At 38.7% G+C, this 27,880-nt stretch overlaps 1 protein-coding gene and 1 pseudogene across 3 annotated transcripts in view; one reads left to right on the top strand and one right to left on the bottom strand.

The window, feature by feature from the left end:
- Nucleotides 1–10,199: 10,199 nt before the first annotated feature.
- The window catches only part of SEC23A (SEC23 homolog A, COPII coat complex component), a 68,126-nt gene continuing 50,445 nt past the window's right edge, over nt 10,200–27,880 (bottom strand). For all 3 annotated transcript variants that reach the window (XM_070431844.1, XM_070431851.1, XM_070431855.1), the window contains exons 15-20: nt 27,770–27,847; nt 23,987–24,148; nt 21,197–21,283; nt 19,104–19,259; nt 17,381–17,446; nt 10,200–11,578 (exon numbers count right to left, since the gene is read on the bottom strand). In XM_070431844.1, coding sequence (XP_070287945.1) covers nt 11,489–11,578; nt 17,381–17,446; nt 19,104–19,259; nt 21,197–21,283; nt 23,987–24,148; nt 27,770–27,847 — 639 coding nt within the window. In that variant the 3' untranslated portion in view covers nt 10,200–11,488. The remainder of the gene's footprint in view (nt 11,579–17,380; nt 17,447–19,103; nt 19,260–21,196; nt 21,284–23,986; nt 24,149–27,769; nt 27,848–27,880) is intronic.
- LOC139005743 (ras-related protein Rab-2B pseudogene) lies at nt 26,138–26,657 on the top strand (annotated as a pseudogene).

Below are 27,880 nucleotides of genomic sequence, written 5' to 3'. Positions count from 1 at the left end.
GGAGGCCAGGTGACAGATGGCAACAGGCTGCTACACAGGATGCACAGGTGCCCTGGGTGCTGAAAGCAGAGTCCCAGCTCCAACCTACAGCCCAGAGAGTAACGGACTCAAAGCCCTTCGGAAGGGCGGGGTCAGGAGAGGGGCGGGGCCTCATCCCTCTGGGTGTGAGCCCTAGGGGACCCTTTGTATGAGCCCTACTGATACTCTGCCTTAGGGATAGGCATCCGGGGCTTGAAGACGGCCTGGCCACTAGGCTGTCTTGGTCAGTAAGAGAAAACAAAGGAGAGCCCTGACTGGTGACTGCTCTGTAGCCCTTCTCTACTATGAATCCTGGGAAACTCCACCTCCCCTCCCTTAATCCCTAGGTGGCAGCAGAGCAGGCTGTGCTAATGGACCAGCGGCCTACCTGCACAGAACCCTGGACACCCAGGCTCCTTTGTCAGATGTGAGCCTCCTTACCCTACAGCGGTTCTTTAGTTGGGGTGTGAACTTGGTGAATAACAACCAATCTTGAACATTTGAGAAGTCTCCTGGGCATTTTTTTAAATGCTGCATAAAATTCAGAGGGAAATTGTCATACGCAAAGAAAATGTATAAAATGTTTTCACCCTGAGAAGATTATGTGGCTTTATTGCCTTTCTGTGTTCCATATGAAGCATGTGTCACTTTTGTAATATTAAGAAAACCAGTGTCCCAGTGCTCAGATTCGTGCACATTGAACGGAAATTAATTAGAAGAAATATTTTAATATTGCTATTCGCTCTTTCTCTATAATAGAAGTGTCAACCAAATTCACAATCAACAATGACAAATCAAAACACACCCGTGCAATTGGCGCCAGTGAGAGCTTTATATGTATTGCGCATGCACGAATCAACTTAGCCTTTTATATATATAGAATAAACTTGCTGAATTAGACCTGCTTACTGACTTAGCTAAACTTTTTCTAGCCCAGTGAAGTACCCCAACTTCTCTTTCAGGTAATTGTCAGCAACACACCAGTAAATATCAACACAAAGCACATTATTATTGTAGATCACGCAGGGAGAACAAAGGGTAAAATATTTAGCTGTAGCAGTGTTTGACTATATTCTATGCAGTGAGAAAACCTGAAGTCATTTTCAAGTTCCACCATTTCTTACTTCTTTTCAGTTCGGACAAGTTTCTAAACTTTCTAAATCTCTGTTTTCTGGCTAATGAAAAAAAAAATAGGATTCCACAGAGTCTTCTATCTACCTACTCCAGGACTTCTGTGAGAATCAAATAAGATGAGGCATGTGAAAATGCTTCACAAACATTTGGTTAAAGTGTAAAATGTTTGCACCTGGCTATAAAGCAAGTCATGTTCCTGGGCTGAAGAAACTCCAAGAAGGCCAGTCGCTAGGGAGAGGAAGCTGGGCATTCCTATGTGACATCATTACCCAGCACCCACAGTGACTGTTTCCAGGCCAGGCTGGGCTGTAGGCCTCATTTTGCTCCATGGGGTCTTGGCAGTGTTGGCTGCGATTTGGTGGGGTGTCACTCCGGGGTGGTGGTGGGGCCTGTGTCCCACTTGGGGAAAGCCAAGTGTTGCTTTGTTGGCACCAGGTCCACGGTGCCATTTATTTTAAAATGGCCAGTGCGTGTCATGGCAGCTCCTGCATTGAGTGTCTGCCCCCTGGTGGTCAGTGCACATCATAGCTACCGGTCAGATGGTCAGACAGACAGGCTTTTATATATCTAGATGAGTAAGGTGCAGAGAACAGTAAAGGCAAACTTTTGAAGCTAATGGAAACTAATTCTTCCACAATAGAAGAAAATACAGTAATATATACAACAGCTGAGTGTCATAAAAAATATGTTTTGATATCAGCCCCCTTCAGCTCTCTTCCAGAACTTTACAAATATGACTGAGGTGCTCTCTCTTTCCTGAGTAACTACCATTTATCAACACATAGTGTAGAATGCACTACATTGTAAACAGATCCTCCCCAACAGGAGGAATTTAGAATCCAAAATATTAAATAAATAAAACTTAAATCAAAAAAGTAAACAACAGACAGAAATTCAGAAGATATAAATAGGAAATCTCAGCCAATCCAGGGAATTTTCAGAAATGAATGTTACAGTTTCAAGATGAGACTCACACTTTGAAAACTGAAAGGAGGAGGGAGTTGAGGTGATTATAAATGACCCACAGTTAAGCAATCTGAACTCCAGACCACAACAAACAAGCCCCAAGTCATATCTTACCTGGGGACCACAGGCACTTAACTGTCTGGCTGTCTTACTATTCTATTTGTTTTTGTCATTCCTATGAGATTCTGAAATATGCTATTTGAAAGGAAACACTTCTCCCAACAATTCTATAATTTAATAGCAGTAAAAGAAAAATGGAGGGTGACAAAAACCAAACCTAAGGAAGGAAAGGAATGTTCAGGTAAACATGAACTTGTAAAGAAGTAAGGACAAGAAACCAGACCCAAAGACTAGGACAAATCCTCTTTTCTCTCTTTTCCCCTGAGAATAAGGTAAAACTCTTTAAAGGACAGTAAACTCATTACCTAACAAATATTTTAGAGAACCCTTGTAATACATGGACTCCTAAACAATAGTCTGAAAATGTGTTCCAGAGTACGCTAAGCAAGTAGCTTAGTGTAAAAATCCAATTATGCTTAAATATATAAGAAAAAAAGCCTGGCTGGTTATTTCAGTTGGTTAGAACATTGTCCCATACACTAAGGTTTTGGGTTCGATCCTCAGAGAACATCCAAGAATCAACCAAACCAAGGTATGCATAAATAAGTGGAACAACAAATCGATGTGGGGGTGTTTTCTCTCTCTCCTCTTCTTCTTCTTCTCCTTCTTCTTCTTCCTCTTCTTCTTCTTCTTCTTCTTCTTCTTCTTCTTCTTCTTCTTCTTCTTCTTCTTCTTCTTCTTCTTCTTCTTCTTCTTCTTCTCTAAAATAAATAAAAGAGAAAAAGAAAATAAGAGATGATAAGTTGAACTTACACCATTAGCAGGCTTATAAGGGAAGAGATCCAGAGCCAGTAGGGAGAGCCAATCCGAAGGAATGCTGGGAAATGTCAGAGTATCACACAACATCCAGCTGATAGTAGCCAGTGAATCAAAAGCAGCAACTAAATAGATTTTTAAAGTTAAAAATGTAATCTTTAAAGTATATGTCACAGTGCTTCAAAGCCACTGGAAAGTAATATATGCACCACAATAATAGAGTTTAAAAGTTAATGATATTTATCTTTCTCTGACTATTTCGCTTAGCATAATGCTCTCCAGTTCTATCCATGCTGTTGCAAATGGTAAGAATTCCTTCTTTTTTACTGCAGTGTAGTATACCATTGTATAGATGTACCACAGTTTTCTAATCCACTCATCAGCTGATGGGCACTTAGGCTGTGGAATATAATGAGCAACATAAACTGATGAACAAAAACAGAGACAGAGAAGCATCGATCAGACCGTCAAACCTCAGAGGGAAGGTAGGAGAGGGTGGGAGTAAGGAGGAGAGATCAACCAAAGTACTTGTATGCATGCATATAAGCCTAACCAATGGACACAGACACCAGGGGGGTGAGGACATGAGTAGGGGTGGTGGTGGTGGGAGGGGCAATGGGGTGATAAGGACACATATGTAATACCTTAATCAATAAAGAAAAAAAATTTTAAGTTAATTATAAAGATAAAAGGGTGTTGTACAGAATCCAAGGGCAAAAATAAGTCAGTTCTTGGGAAACCAGGAGCCAGGACCAGAAAAGCCATGAGGACCTCAGCTGAAGTTTTCTCTGTTTTCAAACCTGCCACTACCTACCATTCTGCTCTATTTTTCTCTGGAAAACAATTTTCCTGGTTCCTAAGTCCATGAATCAGAGTCAAGCTACCCCCTACACACATAGATTGAATCAACCCCATTGACTGAATCCCAAATTCTATAGAGAGAAAATATTATTGGCCCAGCCTGGCCTATAAGCTTGGGGAATCTTTTTTTCTGTAAGCTAAAAATACAGGCTTGATATTGCTTATAAATTAAAGAAAAAACTGTCTAAAGGGAGGGAGGAAGGTTACCATGCTATCCCTAGTGGCATCACCAGCCCTGTCACCTAGTAAATGCCCAGTGAGCATTTGTTAAACTAATTAATTTGGAACTTATTTTTAAAAGGGTGAGTTTTGACCCACCAATTGTACCTGAGCAAGAAGCATTTATCTGAACTGCTAGTAGTGACTGTTGTCCATTCTATTTATTTTTGTCTATTTAGCAACTCTTCAAGTTTGGATTTTTTTTTAAATATATTTTTATTGATTTCAGAGAGGAAGGGTGAGGGAGAGATAGAAACATATATATATATGGCTAATATGCAAAGTGTCCCCTCATGAGTTTGACGGGGAGATCGTATGTGGAAGACAGTATGGAGTTTCCTCAAAAAGTTAAAAATGGAACTCCCATTTGACTCAGTAATCCCACTTCTAGGAATATATGACAAGAAGCCAGAAACACCAATTAGAAAGGATATATGCATCCCTATGTTCATAGCAGCACAATTTACTAGTACAATAGCTAGGATTTGGAAACAACCTATATTCCAATCAGCAGATGAGTGGATTAAAAGACTGTGGTACATGTACACAATGGAATACTACACCACTATAAAAAATAAGGAACTTTTACCATTTTCAACAGCATGGATGGAACTGGAGGGCATTATGCTAAGCGAAATAAGCCAGTCGGAGAAAGATAAATACCACATGATCTCACTCATATGTGGGATATAATGATAAACATAATTTGATGAACAAGAATAGATCGATCTAGAGACAATTGGTGGGGTTGGGGGGTTAGAGAGCAACCAAAGGACTTGTATGCATGCATATTAGCATAACCAATGGACACAGACACTGGGGCGGTGAGGGCTTGCCCAGGCTGGGAATGCCAGGGATGGGGGGTCAATTGGGGAAAAAGGATACATATGTAAAACTTTAGACAATAAAAAAACAATAATTTTAAAAATTATATATATATATAGTTATGTATTGATACTTCATCTTACTTAAGTCATTAATGATGGTCATTCATTCAACAAACATTTATTGAGTACCTACTATGTGCCAAGTATTGAAAATACAAACATGTTTAAGGCAAAATTCCTAGCCTCTTACAGTGGTTCTCAACCTTCCTAATGCCGCAACCCTTTAATACAGTTCCTCATGTTGTGATGACCCCCAACCATAAAATTATTTTTGTTGCTACTTCATAACTGTAATTTTGCTACTGTTATGAATTGTAATGTAAATATCTGATATGCAGGATGTATTTTCATTGTTCGCGACCCACAAGTTGAGAACCGCTGGATGTCACAGAATTCTGATTTGCAATTGTTATTGCAATATGGGCATTTGTCCTTGCCCCAGTTTATCTCAGGTGTAATATTATGAATTATATGGGTAAATGAATCATGAAGCCTAGCAAGGAACAAGGAAAAATAAGGCACCACTTAACTGGAGCAGGCTTGATGAAAGAGGTGCTTTTGCAGGAGATTCAGCTTCCATTATTTCATGGAAAGCAGTAAATCTAGAACAAAGTCCAGGTGATTCTGAGAAAGTTAAACTTAAAGAATCTCCAAAAGAGAGGAATATACAGTAATAGTAGAGACCTGAATGTCAATACCAGTTTAGAAGACACTAAAGCTAATAAACATCTTGTTTACCTTTCTAAGACCATTTCCTTATCCTATATAATAAAGAGGTAATATGCAAATTGACCATCACGCCCTTGCACAAGATGGCCACCCCCATGTGGTCAAAAGATGGCCACCCCCATGTGGGCACAAGTTGGCCACTACAAGATGGCCAGCAAGGGAGGGCAGTTGTGGGCAACAAGGCCAGCAGGGGAGGGCAGTTAGGGGAGACCAGGCTGGCAGGGGAGGGCAATTGGGGGCGACCAGGTCAGCAGGAGAGGGCAGTTGGGGGCGATCAGGCTGACAGGGGAGTGGTTAGGGGGTGATCAGGCTGGCAAACAGAAGTGGTTAGAGGCAATCAGGCAGGCAGGCAGGCGAACGGTTTGGAGCCAGCACTCCCAAATTGTGAGAGGGATGTCCGACTGCCGGTTTAAGCCGGCAGTCGGACATCCCCCAAGGGGTCCCAGATTGGAGAGGGTGCAGGCTGGGCTGAGGGACACCCCCTGCCCAGTGCATGAATTTCATGCACTGGGCCTCTAGTTTATAATAAGTGCAGTAATTAATCTACCCAAGAAATCACAAAGTGGGTGAGCACAAAGTGTAGAAATTTGGATTACCAACATTTCAAATTCAGGAGATTTCATATAAAAGTCCAATTTACTAGTTTCTATTTTTTCTAAAGGACTATATGACAAGGGTCACCCACATTTCCATGTGGCAACCATTTTGAGGAGCTGAGACTTGTGCACCTTTAGAGCTGGCGTGTGCTTTGCAATCTACCACATAATATGTCCAAATTGCGTCACTCATCCCCCATGCTATCCACCTGGCCTCAGTAGGTATTTGCATTTCCATCTCATGAACTGGATGATTCTAAAGGCTTTTTGTTATTGTTGAAAGCTATTGTTTTAAATTCATATAAATTAAAAATAGATATGATAGCTCTGGCTGGGTGGCTCAGTGGGTTGGAGCATCATCCTGTACTGCAAAAGGTTTCAGGTTCAATTCCCAGTCGGGGCACATACCCAGGTTTCAGGTTCTAACCCTGGTCCTGTATGTACGGCAACAGATCAATGTTTCTCTCTCACATTGATGTTTCTCTCTCTCTCTTCCTCTCTCTAAAAAAATCAGTAAAAACATATTCTCTGGTGAAGATTATAAATAAATAAACAAAATACAAACATATATGTTGTAGGGAGCCGAGACAAAGTTCTCATACAGGATTCCAAATAATTTATGTAGATGCTCCACCCTCAGGAAGGTGGCAAATACCTCCCTGCTCCTTAAGTGTGGGCTATGTATGGACAGGGGAGTGAGCAGGAATAACTTTACAGTGGAGAGACCTGGCTAGCACTACCTCAGCTAGGTGATCAAGGCCAACTTCAATAGTAATGTCATGTTTACAATATGTACAGTCATCCTCCCAAAAAACCGTTTCTCCAATCTAATCACAAGAAAAACATCAGAGAAATTCCAATAGAGGGGCATTCTCCAAACACTTGACCAGTACTTCTCAAAACTGCCCAGGTCATAAAAAACAAGACAAGTCTGAGACTATAACAGCCAAGAAGCTAAAGAGACGTAACAAGTAAATGAAATATGGTAGCCTAGATGGGTCAATTTACATATTACCTTTTTATTATATAGGAGTGCCTGGCCAGCCTGGGTGAGGGGCTGAGGGCCGTTTGCAGGCTGGCCACAGCCCCTTTAGGGTGGGGGGTCCTGCTGGGGTGACTAGCCAGTCTGGGTGAGGGGTGAGGGCCGTTTTCAGGCTGGCCAAGCCCCCCAGCAGGGACCCTCACCCCATGAGGGTGTGGCCAGCCTGGGTTAGGGGCTGATGGCTGTTTACAGACTGGCCACAGCCCCCAGCCACCCAAGGTCCCAGTGGAGGCTGGCAGGAAGCAGATATCTGGAATTTATTTGTCTTCTATAATTGAAACTTTGTTGCCATGAGTGGAGGCCGCAGCCAGCTCAGAGCAGGCGGGAAGCTTGGCTTCCTCCATCACCCAGGCAACCAAGCCTCCTGCTTGCTCCAGCTCAGTGGCCACCATCTTGGTTGGGTTAATTTGCATATAGTCGCTCTGATTGGGTGGTGGGCGTGGCTTGGGCATAGCAAAGGTACAGTCAATTAGCATCTTTGTCTTTTATTACTGTAGATTTTCCCAATGGACTGGGCATTCCAACTGTCAAGGGTAATCTTATTTTGTTTACCTTGGATTGAAAGAATCCCTCTTGGCCTGATCCTATAATTGCAATTCCCTTAACCATAACAGTGGGGTACTAACATCCTTTGTGTCTACGTGTCACAATTATTAAGTGAGAACGTACATCAAAGCACTGTGCACAGTTCCTTACAGATCATGAGGCCTCCATTGATACTCAGTTCCTCCTTCTCTACTTAAAAATATTACAGGCCCACCACACCAAGTCAGGAATCTCTGTTGAAAAGATCACAGGGTTATAAAAGGAAAGAGAAAAAAAGATCATAGGGTTATTATAAAATGCTCAGATATATAGCCCCGCCTTTCAGTGTACAGGAAGATAGAGCAGCATTTACCTGCCATGCTTAAGTGAAGTCAAATCTAATTAGCATACACCTGAATGCCAGAAGCCGGTCCATCCTTGCTGCTTGACACAGTTGCTGCAGGGAAGAAACATCTGCACAGCATATGTTTCAAGGGACCTGGCGTATATGGCATACTGTTCTTTTTTTTTTTTTAATATATATTTTATTAATTTTTTACAGAGAGGAAGGGAGAGAGATAGAGAGTTAGAAACATCGATGAGAGAGAAACATCGATCAGCCGCCTCCTGCACATCTCCTACTGGGGATGTGCCCGCAACCCAAGTACATGCCCTTGACCGGAATCGAACCTGGGACCTTTCTATCCACTGAGCCAAACCGGTTTCGGCTATGGCATACTGTTCTTAACATGTTTGCTCCCCTTAGCGCTATGTGTTTTAACCAAGGTCACCTCTCCGAGAAAGGTTGTTTCCCCAGGTAGGGATTTTTCCCTGAAGTTAGGGAGGGGATAAAACCCCTTACCTAAGTGCCAGGTGGGTAGTTAATCACTTTAACTACAAACTATCACACTTAAGCTACATAATCTTTACTCCCTGGAATGGAGATAAGAAACGCCCTAACCTTTGCAATAGAAATTGACAGGATTAAAATCAACTGGTATAAATACAGATGTAACAAGACAATAAAGACCAGAACTTCACTGGAGATCCTGACCAGAATTTGGCTGGAGATCCTGGCTAGAGATCCTGGCTAGGCTGATGATCAACTGAACACTGTCTCCGTGCCATTCCTTCTTCGCCGACTCCGTCCACACCTTTGGGGACCCCTGGGCCTGCTGGGGTTGGACCCCAGCATCTGTAGACAGTGTGCTCTTCACAAATATATTGAAAAAAGCAGTTTATGCTTATGAACTAAAGAACCAATTGCTAAATGTAATATGATGAAGCTTGGGGGGCAGGAGGGAGGGGAGTAAGAGATCAACCGAAGGACTTGTATGCATGCATATAAGCATAACTAATGGACATAAGACACTGGGGGGTAAGGGAGGGTAGGGGTTTGTCAAGGGCGGGGGGGAAAAAAGGACACTTATGTAATACCCTTTGTAATACTTTAAGCGAAAAATAAAAAAAAATATATGATGAAGCTTTAGAAATTAATTTCAAAGACATTTCTTTCTTGAAAAATATTTCTTTGCTTCATTTGTTCCATTAATAGTCTATTTAAATAGCTAGCAATTTAGTAATAGCTAAAACTTATACACCAAAATGATCCAGGGTGATCTCTTTCAAATGGTAGCCTAAAAGGATAAAATGATATATTTGTTCATCCTTATCCCTTCACTTTAACTGAGAAGTAGAGGATAATTTAGGGGTACCATTATCACTTGAGAAAAAATGATATATTCTTTTTTTATTATTATTATATATTTTATTGATTTTTTACAGAGAGAAAGGGAGAAGGATAGAGAGTTAGAAACACTGATGAGAGAGAAACATCAATCAGCTGCCTCCTGCACACCCGCTATTGGGGATGTGCCCGCAACCAAGGTACATGCCCTTGACCAGAATCAAACCCGGGACCCTTTAGTCCACAGGCTGACGCTGTATCCACTGAGCCAAACCGGTTAGGGCAAAAATAATATATTCTTAAAATACATAGTTAAGGGGCCAGGCAAATTAAATATCTATTATCATCACAGAGTCTTTCCTCAATTCAAAACATGTTAACTTCAAAACACAATTCCTTATAGCAAAAGCGAATAACTATTTGGGGAGTAATGAAAATGCTCTAAAATTGATTGTGGTGATGGTAACACAAGTCTGAATATTCTCAAACCCATTGAACTGTACACTTTAAATGGGTAAGTTGTATAATGTGTGAATTACATCTTGATAAAGCTGTCATTTGAAAAAATAAATGACTTTCATCTACTAATTAATAGCAGATTTTAAATGCTCTTTTACATTAGACAACTCAGTCTTTACTAGATTTCAAATAAGCAGGAAAACAGAGAAAAAGTATATTTTATTGGTATTTATGCCTAGCACAATTCAATTCAAATAAAATAGAACAGATTAACTTAATTTAATTAAGTATAACATATAAACAATTTTTTAAAGTTTCTGTCTCTTTTACCATCATATAATTGTGTCCATGCAAGCACAAACATCAAAACTGTCCTAAGCATGTATCATAGCACCACCTGATTTTTGTAGTACTTGATGTAGGTTTCATTGTTAAATATATCTGACTTTAGCAATGTAAACATTTGCTACAAGTAAACTTCAAAAGATAAAGGTGAATGATACTAATGAATAAATCAAATAGAACTGAACATCACATGAGATAATTCAACAAAATATTATATAATACTGTTTCAATAAGAACTACAACTTAATAAATTTCACAAAATGGAAGCAGAAACAAAAAGTACTGTGTAAACTTCCAAAATAGTGTTAAAGTACTGAAGGATTTAGTGTAAAATTTACCTCAGAAACACAAAGGGAAAAAACATAGCCATGCAGAGAAAACCAAAATTGTTTTAATAATTACAAGTCATTTCTTAGTGCAAAGGCTTTCTAAAATGTACTCTCACAAAATGGTTTATTTTCTATCTCCCTTTAAAAAAAACCATGTTTAATCACATAAGTTGGGTATGTGTAGGAATTTAATATTTATTGTTAGACTGGGGATTGTTACCAAAAAAATTTTTCATCTCTAAACTATTTTTCCAAATGACCAAAAACATCAAATTATCTTCATGAAAATTATCATATATAGTCAAATAATTTCTAAACAAATCATCATAAAAATAATTTGCCTTAACAGATTAAGTACAGAAATACTGTATACATAAGTGATGAAAATCACAGAAAAATATTCAATGAACAGGCAAAAATGTCCACATTTATTACTGTTGATGATTTTGTTTACTTTCTAGCTAAAATTAAGAAACAAGTTTTCAAAAGTCAGTATAAACATTCAGTGCCACTTGGTCTGCAATATACAAATGAGTTATGTTTATTCTCTATTCGTACTCTTTAACATAATTAAGTTATAAAGACCTCAATATTCCAAAACCAGTTATAATACTGTGGCAAGCAAAGTCAGTTTGTTCGTATTGCTCTTATATTTCAGCTTAATCTACAAACGTGAACATTTTAGCGTATGTTGTCTCAAACAATACTAATACAAAGCGTGTAGAGATATCTGTTGATTTCCACAGATTAATTGAAAAGAAAAAAAACTGAAATATTATTTCATCTTCTTAAATGTCTTTAACATGTTTAGCACTTCAAGCAGCACTTGACACGGCAAGTTTCTTCAAATGATCCATGAACACTTGTAAACTAACATCATCTGTGAGAATAGGTGCTCCAGACTCCTAGAAAAAAAGATATTTGCTATGATTTAAATAGTGTGATACCATCAAATCTATAAGCAGTGTATAAGCAAATGTTTTAAACAAACAAGTAAATCATTTTAAGCACAATAATGCCTCTTTTCCTGCTGTGTAATAAAGAATGTGACTGGCCTTTGTCCCTGGGTTCCTGAGAGGGGATTCTGTATTTTTGGAATTTCCGAACAGCAGTGTCTTTGTTCTTCATGAACCCCTCAGATCACACCTGAGTTTATGCTATGAGATGAGAAGACTCAGGATGGAGGCCAGTCATTAGAAAGATCAACCACGTGATTGGAGTGTTGGGGCTTTAAGACAGGCAGACCTCCAAGGAGGGAGAAGACGGGGAAGGAATGGGAAAACCGGGGGTTGCGGAGAGTTGAAGATTAGGTTCAATGAGGCACCAATGACTCAATCAATCACACCTATGGAAAGGAAGCACCCAAAAAAAACCTCTGGATACCAAAGCTCAGTGGAGTTTCCTGTCTGACAAACCCAACAATGTGCTGGGAGGAAGTCCCACAGGATTCCATGGAGAAGTGGCAGACCTCTGTATCTGGGACCCTTCCAGACCTTACTCTGTCTCTTCATTTAGCTGGTCCTCGTTTGTAATCTTTATAATAAAGCTATAATCATAAATAAGGTACTTTCCTAGGTTCTATGAGTTGTTCTATCAAATTATTGAACCTGAGGGGAGTCATGGAAACCCCCCTAAACACACACTTAGCTAGTTGGTTGAAAGTGTGGGTAGCCTGGGATCCTACTTGCAGCTGGCATCTAAAGTGCAGGCAGTCTGGTATGGACCATATCCTTTAACTTGTGGGGTCTGAATTGACTCCAAGTGGTCAGCATCATATCTGGTGTTACAATAGCTCCATATTCCATTCTACTGGTGTTAAAAATAGCTCCATATCCAAGTTAAAAGAGTGTTAATTTTTTTTAATGAACTGGTGCTTTTATCTCGTTTAAAGAATAAGTCTCCTTATTGCTGCCTGTTTATTAAAATTGTATGTATTTTAACAGAAATGCCAGCTGTAAGGAAGTAAACATTTTTAAATAAACTATGCTTACAAGTGTCCAAGTCATTTTAATTTATTTTGTAGATTATAAGTAATTCACAAGAGTTAGGGAACATTCCTAATTTCTATTTTAATGAAAATGATATTGACAGAATGACCCTGGCAACCAAACACATTAATAATGAATTTTTATTACTGCAAGAAAAAGATTTTCTATATTAATTTTTAGCCGGTAGTCGGACACCCTTAGCGCTGCCACAGAGGCAGGAGAGGCTCCCTCCACTGCCACTGTGCTTGCCAGCCGTGAGCCCAGCTTCTGGCTGAGCGGCGCTCCCCCTGTGGGAGCACACTGACCACCAGGGGGCAGCTCCTGCATTGAGCGTCTGCCCTCAATGGTCAGTGCATGTAATAGCAACTGGTCGTTCCACCATTCGGTCAATTTGCATATTAGCCTTTTATTATATAGGATTTGATTTTTTTCATTTTATACATATTTTCCCCCACCTCAATTCACTCAAACTCTGACCTATTTTTCCTAGTCAAGACAATATATATATATATATATGGATTTTCTAAATCATATTCTAGAAGATCTTATTTGAAATTATAAATATAAATGTTCAACTAAATCTTATCAAAAATTTGAAGCAGGTTGATCTCAATCTTTCAAGTGCACCCTTTTTCTCTTTAAAATATATCCAAGATTAGGCAGAAAGGCCAAGCTTTATGTGATTTAGCATAAGCACTACAGCAAGGCCTCAGCATCTTGTCACAGAAGCAGTGTTTCAGTGGTGCCCTCTTCAGGCCACTCATAGATACTGTGTACTTGATTTCTGGCAAAAAGAAAACTAAGGTATTAGATTCCATATTTTTTAGTAAAATGCCTGGCTACCAAGTTAATACATAAATTGCAGTCAACAATTTAGCTTAGGGATTAAAAATTCAGAATCTAGCCCTAGCCAGTTTGGTTCAGTGGATAGGGCATCAGCCTGCAGACTGAAGGGTCTCAGCTTCGATTCCGGCCAAGGGCACATGCCCGGGTTGTGGGCTCAATCCCCAGTAGGGGGCGTGGAGGAGGCGGCCAACCAATGATTCTCTCTCATCATTAATGTTTCTATCTCTCTCTCCCTGACCCTTCCTCTCTGAAATCAATAAAGAAATATATATTTTAAAAATTCAGATTCTAGAGTCAGACTGTCCTAGGTTCAAATCTGGACCCTGCCACAATTTAACTATGTGATATTGGAAAGCTTCAATTTCCTTTTCTAAAAAATAGGGTTAATAGTACCCACCTCACAGAAGTGTTTTAATAATTAAATAGGAGTGCATAAAAAGCTCAGCATAGTAACCAAAACATAACAGGCAGTTGTTTACCGTTGCTCTAAATTATTCTTTAATGTGTCCATCTTTCTTATCTCCAGTTCCAAATTATACCCAAAGTCTTTCATCTTTCATGCAATGCCTGAACTACAAAGCATAGTTGACGAGCATTATGGAAGCATGCTCTAGAAATTGTTAGCATATAAAAAGGGCCCTCACCACTGCTGTAAAAGCCTCTTATTCACCATCTGCTGATCTCCTATACTTCTTGTAGTTATTTTTAATCTTTTTTTATTTTCTAGCTTTAACTCCAGCATTTCTCGCTCTTAGTAATTTTCTATTACTGAAAAGAAACAGGCCATTATCCAACGTGAGCTTTCTCTCCTCCTCAAACTCTATCTTCAGCCTTCTCACCCTTTGCTTATGGAGAAGTAAATGTCCTGCCTCCTTACCAATACTTCACTCCCATGTATGTAGTGCTGGTGATCACACTGTCTCCTTTTGAGGATCTTAAACATCTATAAGCTGTTCTTTTGTGTGTCCCCAATATTAGCTTCTTTAACTTGGTCTACAAATAACTTCTGTGCCCTAATTCTAATCATCATCCTTTCTATCCTACTATTTAAACTCAGGGTATTTTTAGAAAAAAATCATTTTTACTTACAACCTCCATTTCTTTACCACCCACTAATTCCTTACAAACTTCTACTCGATCACTGTATTAAACCTGCTTATCAAAGGCGACAAATGACCTTCTTGTCACCAAGTCCATCTGCCTTTTTTCAGTCTTTACCCCTCCTTTAAATGTCTGAAGCATCTCAGTGTGTGTTACCCCGTCTTCTTCCTTTTATAAAGTCCTCCCTCACCTATTATAACATGGTATTCTTTTCATTTTCTGTTCACCTTTTTGATGACTTATAAAATATTCCTACCACTCATACTTCCTCAAGGTTTTATCTCACACCTCATTTGCCTCTTTACTCTCTCCTTGGACAAGCATCCACTGTAATGACTTTAAGTATCACGTTTCCACAATCAACTTTCACATCCTTGCCCTGATCACCAAACCCAAATTTCCAACAGCAGGCTTAATATGGACATCTAAATGGTACCTCAAACTCAATGTGTCTAAAATCGAAAGTTCTTCTGCTCTCCCACTCACTGATACATGTTCTCCTAGTTACCTAGGCCAAAACCCCAAATTACTTTGTTTTCCCTAAGCTATTTATTTTCTAAAAATTCAAATCTACAGAAAAGTTTTTTTAAAAAGTACCGTGAACAGCCACATACTCGATAAATTCACTGATTAATATTTTGCCACATCTGCTTTATGTTTCTATATAATTTTCCTTTTCGTTTTCTTCTTCTTGAATTATTTCTACAAGTTGAAGACATCATAGCATTTTACCCCCAAACCCTTAAGGGTGTATCTCTTAAGACCAAGGACAATCTCCTACATAACCACAACACCATTATCACACTCAAGAAATCTGACCACATACTAGTATCTGACATATATTCTATACTCAAATTTCACAAATCATCCCAATTATGTTCTTTCCCTCATATCTCTCCCTCTAATCCAGGACCCAATCAGAATTCAGATTTTGTGTATAGCTGTCCTGCCCTGGAATAACTTTTACATTCCTGCAACTTCTAACCAAGTCTCATGGTGTCTACTTTGGAGTTATCTCCCAAACCAATTCCTTTTCACCATCTTGCCTTCATTCCCTCTCACTTGGATTCCTTCAGTAGATACAGTTTCTTTTCTGTTTGTTTGTTTATTTTGTTAATCCTCACCCAAGAATATTTTTTTCCCATTGATTTTTAGAGAGAGTGGAAGGGAGGAGGAAAGACAGAGAGAGAAATATCAATGTGAGAGAGACACATCGATTGGTTGCCGCCCGCATGCACCCCCATCCGGCTAGGGATTGAGCCTGCAACCAAGGTATATGCCCTTGACCGGAATCAAACCGGAGACCCTTCATGAAGTCCGCGGGCTGATGCTCTAACCACTGAGAAAAACCAGATAGGGCAGCAGATAATAGTTTCAAGCTACAAGCTGCTCCCAATAAATCTTATCATGCGACTATATCATCTAAGACTCAAATTCACCCCTCTGTCTAAAACCTCTAATAGCATTTTGTTGCTTAACAAACAAAGACTCTTCTCCTCTGTTCTCAGCCTGGCATTCAAGGTCCTCCACAATTTGGATGTACAATGCATTTCTAGTTTTTATGTTCTACTACCTGTCCCTACATGTACTCTGCACCTTAGCCCATACTCCCCTCTACCTAGAATTCCCTTCCTTAGGTAATTTCCACCTATTGAAATAATAACCATTCTAAAAGGAAATGTCCCCTTTTCTGATCACACACCCTTCTCCTGCAGGTGGTGGCGGCGCTGCGTGGGTGGGCGGGGCATCCCTCTGAAGGGGCGATCCATCATGGAGCCCCAGCCGGGTGGGCAGGGCCTACCTCTTTGGAAAGATCTATTGTGGAGCCCCGTGATCAATAGCCCCGCAGAGGAAGGCCCAGGCTACCTGGATGGCAGCGCTGCTTTGAGTGGGCAGGGCCTTTCTCTGTAGGGCAATCGATCGCAGGGCTCCCAGGCTAAGAGAGGGCACAGGCTGGGCTGAGGGACCCCCTCAACCCCCCAGTGCACAAATTTCGTGTACCAGGCCTCTAGTAGATTATAAGCTCTTCAAAGGCAGCAATGTCTGCTGTGTACCCTCAAGTACAAATATCGAGTCCTGCCTATTGTACACTAAATAAATTTGATATACTGTACCAAGAGGTTAAACTTCTACCAAATTAAAATATAATAATAATGATTTCCAGGCCTCCAGCCTCTCCTGCTCAGCTATAATCCCTGACCTCTCCAGGCTTACTGTGTGTGGCTTTTTGTGGTCATGGCCTAGCATTAAGTTTAAATCATCACTTCTGCCCGGCTGGTGTGGCTCAGTGTTAGAACGTCAACCTATGAACCAGGAGGTCATGGTTCGGTTCTGGGTTGGGGCACATACCCGGGTTGAGGGCTCATTCCTAGTGTGGGGCATGCAAGAGGCAGCCAATCAATGATTCTCTCTCATCAATGATGTTTCTCTTTCTCACCCCCTCTCCCTTCCTCTTTGAAATCAATAAAAATATATTAAAAAATTAAAATAAATAAATCATCACTTCTATCTTATGTTATACACTCTATTGCTTTTTTTGTCAAGGGTGTGGTGCTAATTTTGGAATATGAAAGGGTTCTATCTATTTGATATGATCACTTTTTTATTTTCTATGGTATCACCAAATACTAATTCTATTTTCTACTCTTATTTTTTCATTACTTTTCCAACAGAAATTGTTATCAAATACATAGGGAAAATGTAGTTCTCACAAAAATAACAAACTATAAATACACAAAGAAATAACTTCCAAGGTCTGCTATTTATACTTACTTGTCCCCAGGCATACATATTATTATGAGTCTGTGAAGGGTTGACTTTTGAAAGCAGAAAACGGGCCTTGAAAGCAAAAAAGACATAACATTATCCATCAAAAATAGGTTTAGTCAATATTAAGTTGAAGAAACATATTATTCCATCTAAAATCAATTTTATTAAAATATAACTTTTTAAAAAATGAACATTTTGAAATATGTAGGCCACTATACATTACAAATAAATAATAAATGTACCCTCTTCTTTCCAAATCATACATTCTTAACATTAATAGCAAATAATAAATTGCTGAGTCTAAAACTCAGCATATAAAAATTATGTGGGCAACAATTATGACTAGGTCAGTACAAAATTTACCAAACACTTGGTCTGAAACACCATCAGAGGTTTGACATTCCAAAATATGATAAAAATAAAAATCATAAAAAGAAATAAAAATAAAAATTGTGAAAACCTACATATTGTTAATTTAAACAATAACTCTCCAACGTTTTTAAACTGTAAGCTATTCTATGAGACAAACTACCCAACATTTTACCCATCTATCCACATGCCTTATCATCATGAAAAAGCCAGAATAAAAGAGGAAAACAGCAATGCCACGGTGAAACATCAATGAGAGAACCGTCATAAATTATTATTTTATATTGGAAGATCACAGGCTGTCACATTTTTTGAAACTTAGTACCATACAAAATCTTTTTTTCTACTCTATAAGTAAACAGCTTAACACAAGACAACTGCCTCTACAGTCAGACATCTGGATTCAAATCCCAACTCCTACATTTATTATGTTTCCTCGGCCACAAGTAACCTAAGTCCCAATTTCATTATCTGTAAAACAGATAACAAAAGGACTATTAGGAGGATCAAATGAGAGATGGTATGTAAAATTCTATTAGCTTTGCAAATTCTCAATACACTGTAGCTATTATATAAAATGCTAATAATAATTGCTATTATTTCTGAAGAACAGTTATTGGTATTTACTACCTACTTTGTTATACTAGGCATAGGAATGCAGCAAAAAAAAAAAAAAGTATGATCCCTGCCTTTAACAAGCAAATGAAACAGACTTTAAAACAATTTATAACTAATTTATTGTAACTGAAATAAGTACAGTAAAATGTATTTTATAATGTAAGTTAAGGGGTCCTAGCCTAGACTTCTGAAAGGATCAAAAGGGCCATGTGTATGTGTACATGTTATCTAATTTAATCCTCATGTAATTGTAAAAACCACAAAACCTTTTTTAATACCATAATGCTTTCCTTTACATGACATTTTCTAGAAAACTAGAATGATAGAATGAGAAAACAGACAAAACTATGTGTCCACAAACTTCATATTCACAGACTTAATCAGTAAATAACAGCTTTAAGAAAAGTACACTAAGTTATTTCCCACACTGTCCATGTCTTCTTGCTCAACTGGAGCTGGCATACCACCATAACACTATCCTGGCCCTGTTATTGGAGCTGGGCTGTATGCAGAAATGGGAGAAACTGCCAGCATTAGTCCACTAGTCAATAATCGTATAGCTCTGCTCTCAAAACTATGGCAAAAAGTAACTATACGTACTCCTAGATACCTTCTCCTGCCATCTCCTTCCTCTTTGCCTGGTAGAGCAGTCTATTCAAATTAAAGTCAGAAGGCAAATAGGAACAACTCATTACAAAAGCAGCAACAACAAACACACTAACAGAGTAACAGTACTTACCTGGCTGCCCCCATGTTCAGTATCGATGTATCTCGGCATTGGAAATCTGGAGTGAAGAATCTCCTGGGCGTCATCCACTGGGGCTTGCAGAAGGTGGCGGAAATTTTCATATTCTGGCATGTCCTGGTATCCTGACTTGCGCCACTGGGCTATGGTCTTATTTTAAAACAATTAATGGGATTATTATTTTTAAGTTCTTGTGTATCCAAAAATTTTAAAGACATTTTTCCAACAGAAATAATCTTCAGATAATAAGAAAATTATAGATTATTCCACTTATCTCAATTTTTAAAGTTAATATGAATTTCAGTGTTCTTGAGTAAATAGATACACAATTAAAATATTTCTTCTACTTTAAAATAATACATTTATCAAATTAATGTTACTAAACAATATACTTATCAAATTAATGTTACTAAAAGCTATCTACCTAAGCTTATGATAAATGAGGGAAGTTTTTATTACAGAAGATTTCCCAGAGACCTCTAAATTACCTATTATTATGAAGTCTTTACCAATGGAGTTACATTCTGGCAAGATAAGTAAACATAAAAACTTTAATAATAACAGCAATACTATTATCAAGATAATATACCTGTAGAAGAGTATTTCAATCAATTCTTTTATTAAAGCAAATGGCTCCAAATTAAATCATCCAAAAATTTAAACCTAGCTTGGCTTCTAAGTTAACTGAATCAGTCAACATACTCTATAGTTTTATATCATCTGCATTTATGATTTTTTCTTTAAGCACATTAACGAGCAATTTGAAGACACAAACATTATAAATAAAACACACAAAGAAATATGCAAAAACCTAGCTCTATCACGTTACAGGCATTATTCTTAAAAAGTAAAGAACATCCTCTCAAATAAAAGGCTAATATGCAAATTGACCTAATGGCAGAAAGACCAAGCTATGATGCTGTGACACGCACTGACCACCAGGGGGCAAATACTCAACACAGGAGCTGCCCTCTGGTGGTCAGTGGGCTCCCACAGGGGGAGCAGCTCAGCCAGAAGCCAGGCTCACAGCTGGCGAGTGCAGGGGCAGTGGCAGTGGCAGGAGCCTGCCTTTGCAGCAAAGCTAAGGATGTCCAACTGCCCACAGGAAGCCCCAGACTGCGAGAGAGTGCAGGCCCCGCTGAGGGATTCCACCCCTCCCCCCCCAGTGCACAAATTTTGTGCACTGGGTCTCTAGTTATAAATAATAATGTTGCTCAGTGAATTGTTAGACCAACCAGTAACAGGAGGCAGGCACTAAGAACTGTTTGTGCCCTGGCCAATTTGGCCCAGTGGATAGAGTGTCGGCCTGTGGACTGAAGGGTCCTGGGTTCGATTCCAGTCAAGGACACATGCCTGGGTTGCAGCCTTGATCCCCAGTAGGGAGCTCGCAGGAGGCAGCAGATCAAGGATTCTCTTCATCATTGATGTTTCTATCTCTCTCTCCCTCTCCTTTCCTCTCTGAAATCAATAAAAATAAATTAAAAAAATAAAAATTAAAAATATGTTTATAAAAAAGAACATTTCTGCCCTAACCGGTTTGGCTCAGTGGATAGAGGGTTGGCCTGCGGACTGAAAGGTCCCAGGTTCGATTCCAGTCAAGGGCATGTACCATGGTTGCAGGCACATCCCCAGTAGGGGGTGTGCAGGAGGCAGCTGATCGATGTTTCTCTCCCATCAGTGTTTCTAACTCTCTATCCCTCTCACTTCCTCTCTGTAAAAAAATCAATAAAATATATATTTTTTAAAAAAAGAACATTTTAAATGATTACATGAAATAATGAAAAAGAAAGTCTGCCCACTGACAAAGGCTGATTCTTCCCCTCTTAATGTCTTTTGGTAAAACCCCAAAATATGATCTGCCTATGTATATATCAATGCTTTTATTTTCACAATACTATGCTTTTTATAAAACTATTTGTCTAATCATGTGTGGACAAAAAGATAAAATTATCACAGGTGAGTCAATTGCAAATGAAGTAGGAAGGACCACATTTTATACATATTTTATAGAAATGGAAATAAAAGTTTATCATAGTGGAAAGCACGAGGTACATAGTGACACAGCTTTAAATGCTATGGAATCTTACCTCACCATGATAAATCAAAATCTGGAAGAATGTGTCCATCAGAAGAATACGATCTGCAAGAATGCTGCTGCTATCAAGAAGAACCGGCTAATGTGAACAAAATGAGAGAGGAGGAAGAAGGAAAAATAAATTAAAGACACACAAGATCTCTCCAGGATCAATTTAAAATTTTTAAGTTTTAAATTTGTACCATATTACTTAAAACCTTTTGCTATTATGAATTCTCATGGCATATTTTAACTTTATTTTCTCAGAAATCTCTAAGCTGAGGTTAACAATTGAGAAATGAATAAAAAAGAAATCAAGGATGACTCAAGCTTGATGGTGGGACCATTGAGTAAGAGGGGAAAAGCTTGGGATAGAGCAAATTTGGAGCAGACTGGAAGTAGGGGTTATGAAATGAAAGTGGCCTGAGCTAATGACATAAATTTAGGTATCACATGCATGAAGATGGTAATTAAACCTATGAGATTAGACTGCATCACATAGAGAGAGGAAAGACAGAGAAGAAGTCAGAGTCCTGGAGCATAACTGAGAGGTCTGAAAGGGAGCAGCCAACAACAAAAGGAACCTGAGAAGGAACAGGTGTGAGTAGGAGGAAACCTGGCAGGTACTATAGCTGTCAGAGGAGCCTAGAGCAAAAGGTTTGCATGGAGTCCTCACTAGGAGAATACTGTTGAGAGTTCTGGCAAGATGTAGAGTAATGTTATGAGTTGTTTCAGTGTGATGTTAGGGATAAGAGTCTGACTGATACAGGTTGAAAAGAGAATATGGCCGAAACCGGTTTGGCTCAGTGGATAGAGCGTCGGCCTGCGGACTGAGGGGTCCCGGGTTCGATTCCGATCAAGGGCATGTACCTGGGTTGCGGGCACATCCCCGGTGGGGGGTGTGCAGGAGGCAGCTGATCGATGTTTCTCTCTCATCGATGTTTCTAGCTCTCTATCTCTCTCCCTTCCTCTCTGTAAAAAATCAATAAAATATATTTAAAAAAAAAAAAAAAGAAAAGAGAATATGAGGTGAGAAAGTATAGACAAGTAGATTGTGAATTTGGCTGTGACCAGAACCAGAGGGATGGGGTGTCAATTAGAAAAAAATGTCAAGTCATGGTTTTTTGTTTGTTTTAACATGAATGCCTTTTTAAAAAAATTAAATTTATGCCTGGCCGGCATGGGTCAGTGGTTGAGCCTCAACCTATGAACCAAGAGGTCACACTTCCACTCCCACCTGGGTTGCTGGCTTGATCCCCAAGGGGGGGTGGGAGGGAGGAAGGATGTGTAGAAGGCAGCTAATCAATGATTCTCTCTTATCATTAATGTTTCTCTCTCTCTCTCTCTCTCTCTCTCTCTCTCCCTTCCTCTCTGAAATCAATAAAAACATATTTTTAATTAAATTTATTGGAATGACATTGGTTGACAACTATGAGTGCTTTTAAGGTTTATATGTTAATAAGAATAATCCATATGGAGAGAAAATGATGATAATGCAGGAAAGAAAAGAGGATAACTCAAAAGCAAAGCCTAAGAAAATGAAGCTAATAGGACTCATGGACTAAATGGAAAGGCTAGAACTTGAGAGAAGCAGGTACTAAGATGATAGGATTCCAATTTTCTTCTAAACACTATTCTACTTTTTCCAGATGTCTACAATTTACATATATTACTCTGAAATTTTTAAGTTATTTCTAAACTTTCTTTCTTGATTCAAAGAACTACAAGAGCAAATATATAGTTAGGTAAACATGTTAAAAATATGTATTTTCATAAAAAAGTAGAAACTATGAGATAAATACTAAAACAATTATTGTAACAAAATAAAACATTTTATCCACTTTTTTTTTTACAAAGTAGTAAATAAAGGCCTCATGAGGGATCATTAATCAATCAGTATTATAAGTATTCTCTTTATACTGACCTTTCCTAAAGTATTATTTTCAAATATGGTCATAACATACATTTACCTGACAAAATAGACAATTTTAACTACAAGATGAAAAAACTGTTTACTTGGTAAGTTAAAATAAGTGGGACAGTTTGTTAAGGAAACTAAATGGATGGCTTTATCCCTTTTCTAAATACATGACTATATAATCAACTGTAGCTTATATTCAAAAAAGACTAGAGGAAAATGAGATATTAAATCAAGAGGTTTTATTCAGACACTAAACTCTGGAATAAACTACAGATTCTAGAATCATAATCACCACTAGACATTGTTAAAAATATAAGAATCATAAGCCCTGAGGATTTGATCAACTAAATGACTGGACAAAACTATCTTAAAAGTCTCTTCTATCTCACTGTCTCATTATTTGTTTAATGATTTCCTAATATAAACTAGCATGGAGTCTAGCACATGGTAAGCACTCATAAATATTTTAAATAAATAAATTAATAACTTAAGATAATTATTCTTGAATTAAATTCTTATATTTAGTACTGCATTTCAAGAAAAAGTTTGTTGCCCTTGCTGGTTTGGCCCAGTGGATAGAGTGTTGGCCTGCAGACCAAAAGGTCCCAGGTTCGATTCCAGTCAAGGGCACATGCCTGGGTTGCGGGCTTGGTCCAATGTGCAGAAGGCAGCCAATCAATGATTCCCTCTCATCATTGATGTTTCTATCTCTCTCTTCTTCTCCCTTCCTTTCTGAAATCAATAATATACATATTTTAAAGATAAATAAATAAATAAATAAAATCTTTCATATTAAAAAAAAAGAAAGAAAAAGTTTGTTGTTTTTCACTTTCTAATGGCCCACATCACCGTAACAAAAACAATTTTTTATGCCCCTCTTACCTCTGGTGGTCCACTAAAAGAATATGCATACAGAATAGGTTGAATCATGATTAGAGACTGGGTCAAGTCTTGACGCATAAAATGGTGACGATAGTATGAACTCTCATCAGGGCTGTTGTTAAAAACTTGCAAGAAAGGAGACCTTCTTAAGTGAAACATAAACTACAAGATAAAACATGTGACAGCTTTTTAATGATTTTAATATTGCAATAGGAGTCTACTATTACAAAAAGCATTTGATTACAACTACTAAAACCACAATAAAACAAATAGCATTGAAAATTATATTTCTAAGAATCTTATTTATGATATTTACCAGTTACTTGAAAATGTAATTCAACAATTAAAAGATTAAAGTAAATGCGTAACTCAAAAGAAAAACAAAATTAGAGACAAAAATCCCTAGCTCAGATTTAAGTTTTTCAGAGGCTGATGCCAGGTGGTGCACATCAACATTCTTTGTTTTTATCCCTCATTTCTCTAACCACATCTCTGCGCTTTTTTATTATTATTCATTAACACCACCAAATACTCTAAGAGAACTTAAAAATAGATTAACAGATTTTCTGCTTTTTGTGTAACTCCCACAAATTGCACTGGAAAGGATCTGCACTGGTTTTTAAAAAGACTTACATACACCCACTTGTTTCTTAATATTTAAGGTCTTCCTTATCTCTAGGTAACATTCCCTACAGTGTTTCATTTATTCTTGCCCCTTCCATTCCTCATATGAAAAATATCGAAAAGGGGAGAGTTAAACCTGAATGAAGGAGCTCCACTGTCCTCTGACACAATCAAAGGTCTTTGATACAATCAATAGGATCAGTTCCAAAGTACTCCCACCCATTTGTCTTTCAGTTACTTCTCTCACCTTCCTTCAGCCCTCAGGTCTACATGTTGCTCCTGAAAAAAACTCACTCCACATTTCTCTCTCCCAACACAGGCCACTCACTGAAATTCTCATTCCTTTTCCTAATGTTCTGAGCAATTCTCTCATCCCTTACCATTTCAGCCACTCCTGTTTATTCAGAGGAATGAGTAAATGGTAAATTTGGAGTTAAATATTTTGAAGATGAAGACCTCCATTAAATTTAGTCTATGTCACCTTTCAGAAGATCATCAGCTTTGAAAACCCAAAGTAGAAAAGTCTTTCTGGGTCTTCTGGTCTATATTTCCCACAGAGGGGAAAAGATGGGATGCCCAGACTTCTCAGAATCTAAAAGCCTAAAGAGAAGGTGTAAAGTAGGGAGAGAAGAGAAAGCAAAGAAAGTGTGGAGAATTCAGTCAAATGCTTAAGCTAATACTTTCGTTTCCTTTTCCATTAGTTTCTGCTATGAAGATGAGGCCTGAGAATTCCCAACACAGCAAGGGTTTTTGCCTGCCTTAAGACAAGTGGACTCTGCCTTTTCCCAGTTCTTTAAAACTTCACCAGAAATTTAGGGAAGTCTCCCCCTGTAAACATGGAGTTTCTATGTTACAAATCAATAAAACATTTTCCAAACATGTAAGAGGAGCTCTGAAAAGTTGAGGCTTTAAACAAAGATTTCATGAGCAAAAATTTGAATTTCTACTTATTAATATTAATCATCATTCCAGGCTGAGCCACCTCTTCTATAAATAAGTAACTGCCCTAGCTGGTTTGGCTCAGTGGATAGACCATCAGCCTGCAGACCAAAGAGTCCTGGGTTCCATTCCGGTCAGGGGCACATACCTCAGTTGCAGGCTCCTCCCCGGCCTAGACCCTGGTCAGGGCACAATGCAGGAGGCAACCAATCAATGTGTTTCTCTCACATCTTTCCCTCTCTCTTTCACTCTCTCTGAAAACCAATGGAAAAATATCCTTGGGTGAGGATTTAAAAATAGCAAAAAACCTAAATATGTAACTAACCACCCATTTGGAAGGATTCCTTCCAGATTCCTTTAAATTCTATATATCTCTCATACCATTTCTCATTTTCAGTTCTGCGATCTCACCCTTCAGATTGAAAGCTCCTTAAAAATGGGATCCACGACTGTCCCCGGCCACATGAAGCCTAGAATGTGCATCCTCCTCTTTGAGGTGTGGGGAAGTCATGTCTCCTCCTGCAGTTTACAGACAAGCAGTTCCAGCCTGTCCACAACCTCACCATAGGTGTGGAGTTTGGGGCCAGTATGGTCAACATTGAAGGGAAACAAATCAAACTGCAAATCTGGGATACAGCTGGGCAAGAAACTTTCCGTTCTATCACCCATTCCTACTACAGGGGAGCAGCTGGAGCACTGCTAGTGTACGACATCACAAGGCATGAAAACTTCAACCACCTGACCTCATGGTTAGAGGATGCCCGGCAGCACTCTAGTTCCAACATGGTTATCATGCTGATTGGGAATGAGTGACTTAGAGTCCCGCAGGGATGGGAAGAAAGAAGGGGGGCGGGGGGGGGGGTCCTTTACTCGGGAGCATGGACTTATATTCATGGAAACTTCAGCCAAAACAGCCTGCAATGTTGAAGAGGCCTTCATTAACACAGCCAGAGAAATATATAGGAAGATCCAGCAGGGTTTATTTGATATCCACAATGAGGCAAATGGCATCAAGATCGATCCTCAACAATGTATTTCAACATCAGTGGCACCCATTGCCTCCCCGCAGAACTCTGGTGACATAGAATCCAACTCTGGCTGCTGCTGAATGTCTGGCCTGGACGCTTTTTTTTCCTTCCTGGAACAGCTTCAGATCAATAGGCTTAAAGAGGTCTTATTAACTTTGGCTGAGTAAAGCCTCTTTTCAAGGTGTGATGTTTTGCCTTTCCACTTAAAGACCAGCAAAAATTTGGGCCCTTCCCAACCTGCCCCTTCTTCAGGGACGTGAGCATTCCTTATAGATTAGGGCTCTTCTTATACTCCTACTTTAATTACTAAAATGTTAGTATCAAAGTTGATTGTCATGGCAATGAAAAAATAAATTATTTTAGAAGTATTAAAAAAATGGGATCCACATCAGTCATCTTTATTCTCCTAAAGTTCCTTGCACACAGTACTTCATTGAATAAATGTTACCTGTTACTCATATAAATAACCTAGATTTTAAAAATATCTATCATGCCAGGACCGGTTTGGCTCAGTGGATAGAGCGTCGGCCTGCAGACTGAAAGGTCCCGGGTTCGATTCCGGTCAAGGGCATGTACCTGGGTTGCGGGCACATCCCCCATGGGAGATGTGCAGGAGGCAGCTGGTCGATGTTTCTCTCCCATCGATGTTTCTAACTATCTATCTCTCTCCCTTCCTCTCTGTAAAAAATCAATAAAATATATTTTTAAAAAAATATATCTATCAAAATGATAGAGGGATAGATTCCACTGCCCAAATGAAAAGCTTCTGTAAGATAAATCAAATTAGCTTCTTTTCTATTTATCTGGTATATCTCCATAAAACTGTTCTTGGGTGCTGATACCATGCTGTAAGACTAGTTGATTGGTCGAACCACTTCAGGTGAAGTTCTTTTGGTACCACTGTAATTAGACCCCTTATATCAAAGGGAAAACTAATCTGTTCTACCTCTAATTCTATTCCATAATAGGGTTCTTATGTAGATTTCTAGTCACCACAAATAAATGACTATTTGCAAGGGCAACATAAAAATACTATATACTTTTTTCACTGACAACTCACAGCATAATATTAATTTCTTAGCTATCCCAAAACAATAAATAGGCTTTGTAAGTTGAGAAATAAAAGTCAATAAGGAAAGTGAGACCCAACACTATTATCAACACAAAGAACACAGACCTTTTATCTACTCACCTGTGGATAAAGGGAGAAAGTTTCTGAAAATCTGAAGGAACTTGGATCATCTTTGTGATACTCTCCAAATTTCTGACACTAAATCAAATAAGACATGTTAGTAATATAATT

The sequence above is a fragment of the Myotis yumanensis genome, unplaced genomic scaffold, assembly GCF_028538775.1.
Source record: "Myotis yumanensis isolate MYYU_CA2020_CCGP unplaced genomic scaffold, mMyoYum1.0.hap1 SCAF_1, whole genome shotgun sequence".
Lineage (NCBI taxonomy): Eukaryota > Metazoa > Chordata > Mammalia > Chiroptera > Vespertilionidae > Myotis > Myotis yumanensis.
The sequence above is the reverse complement of the archived record's forward strand: the minus strand, read 5'-3'. Positions and strand labels throughout refer to the sequence as shown.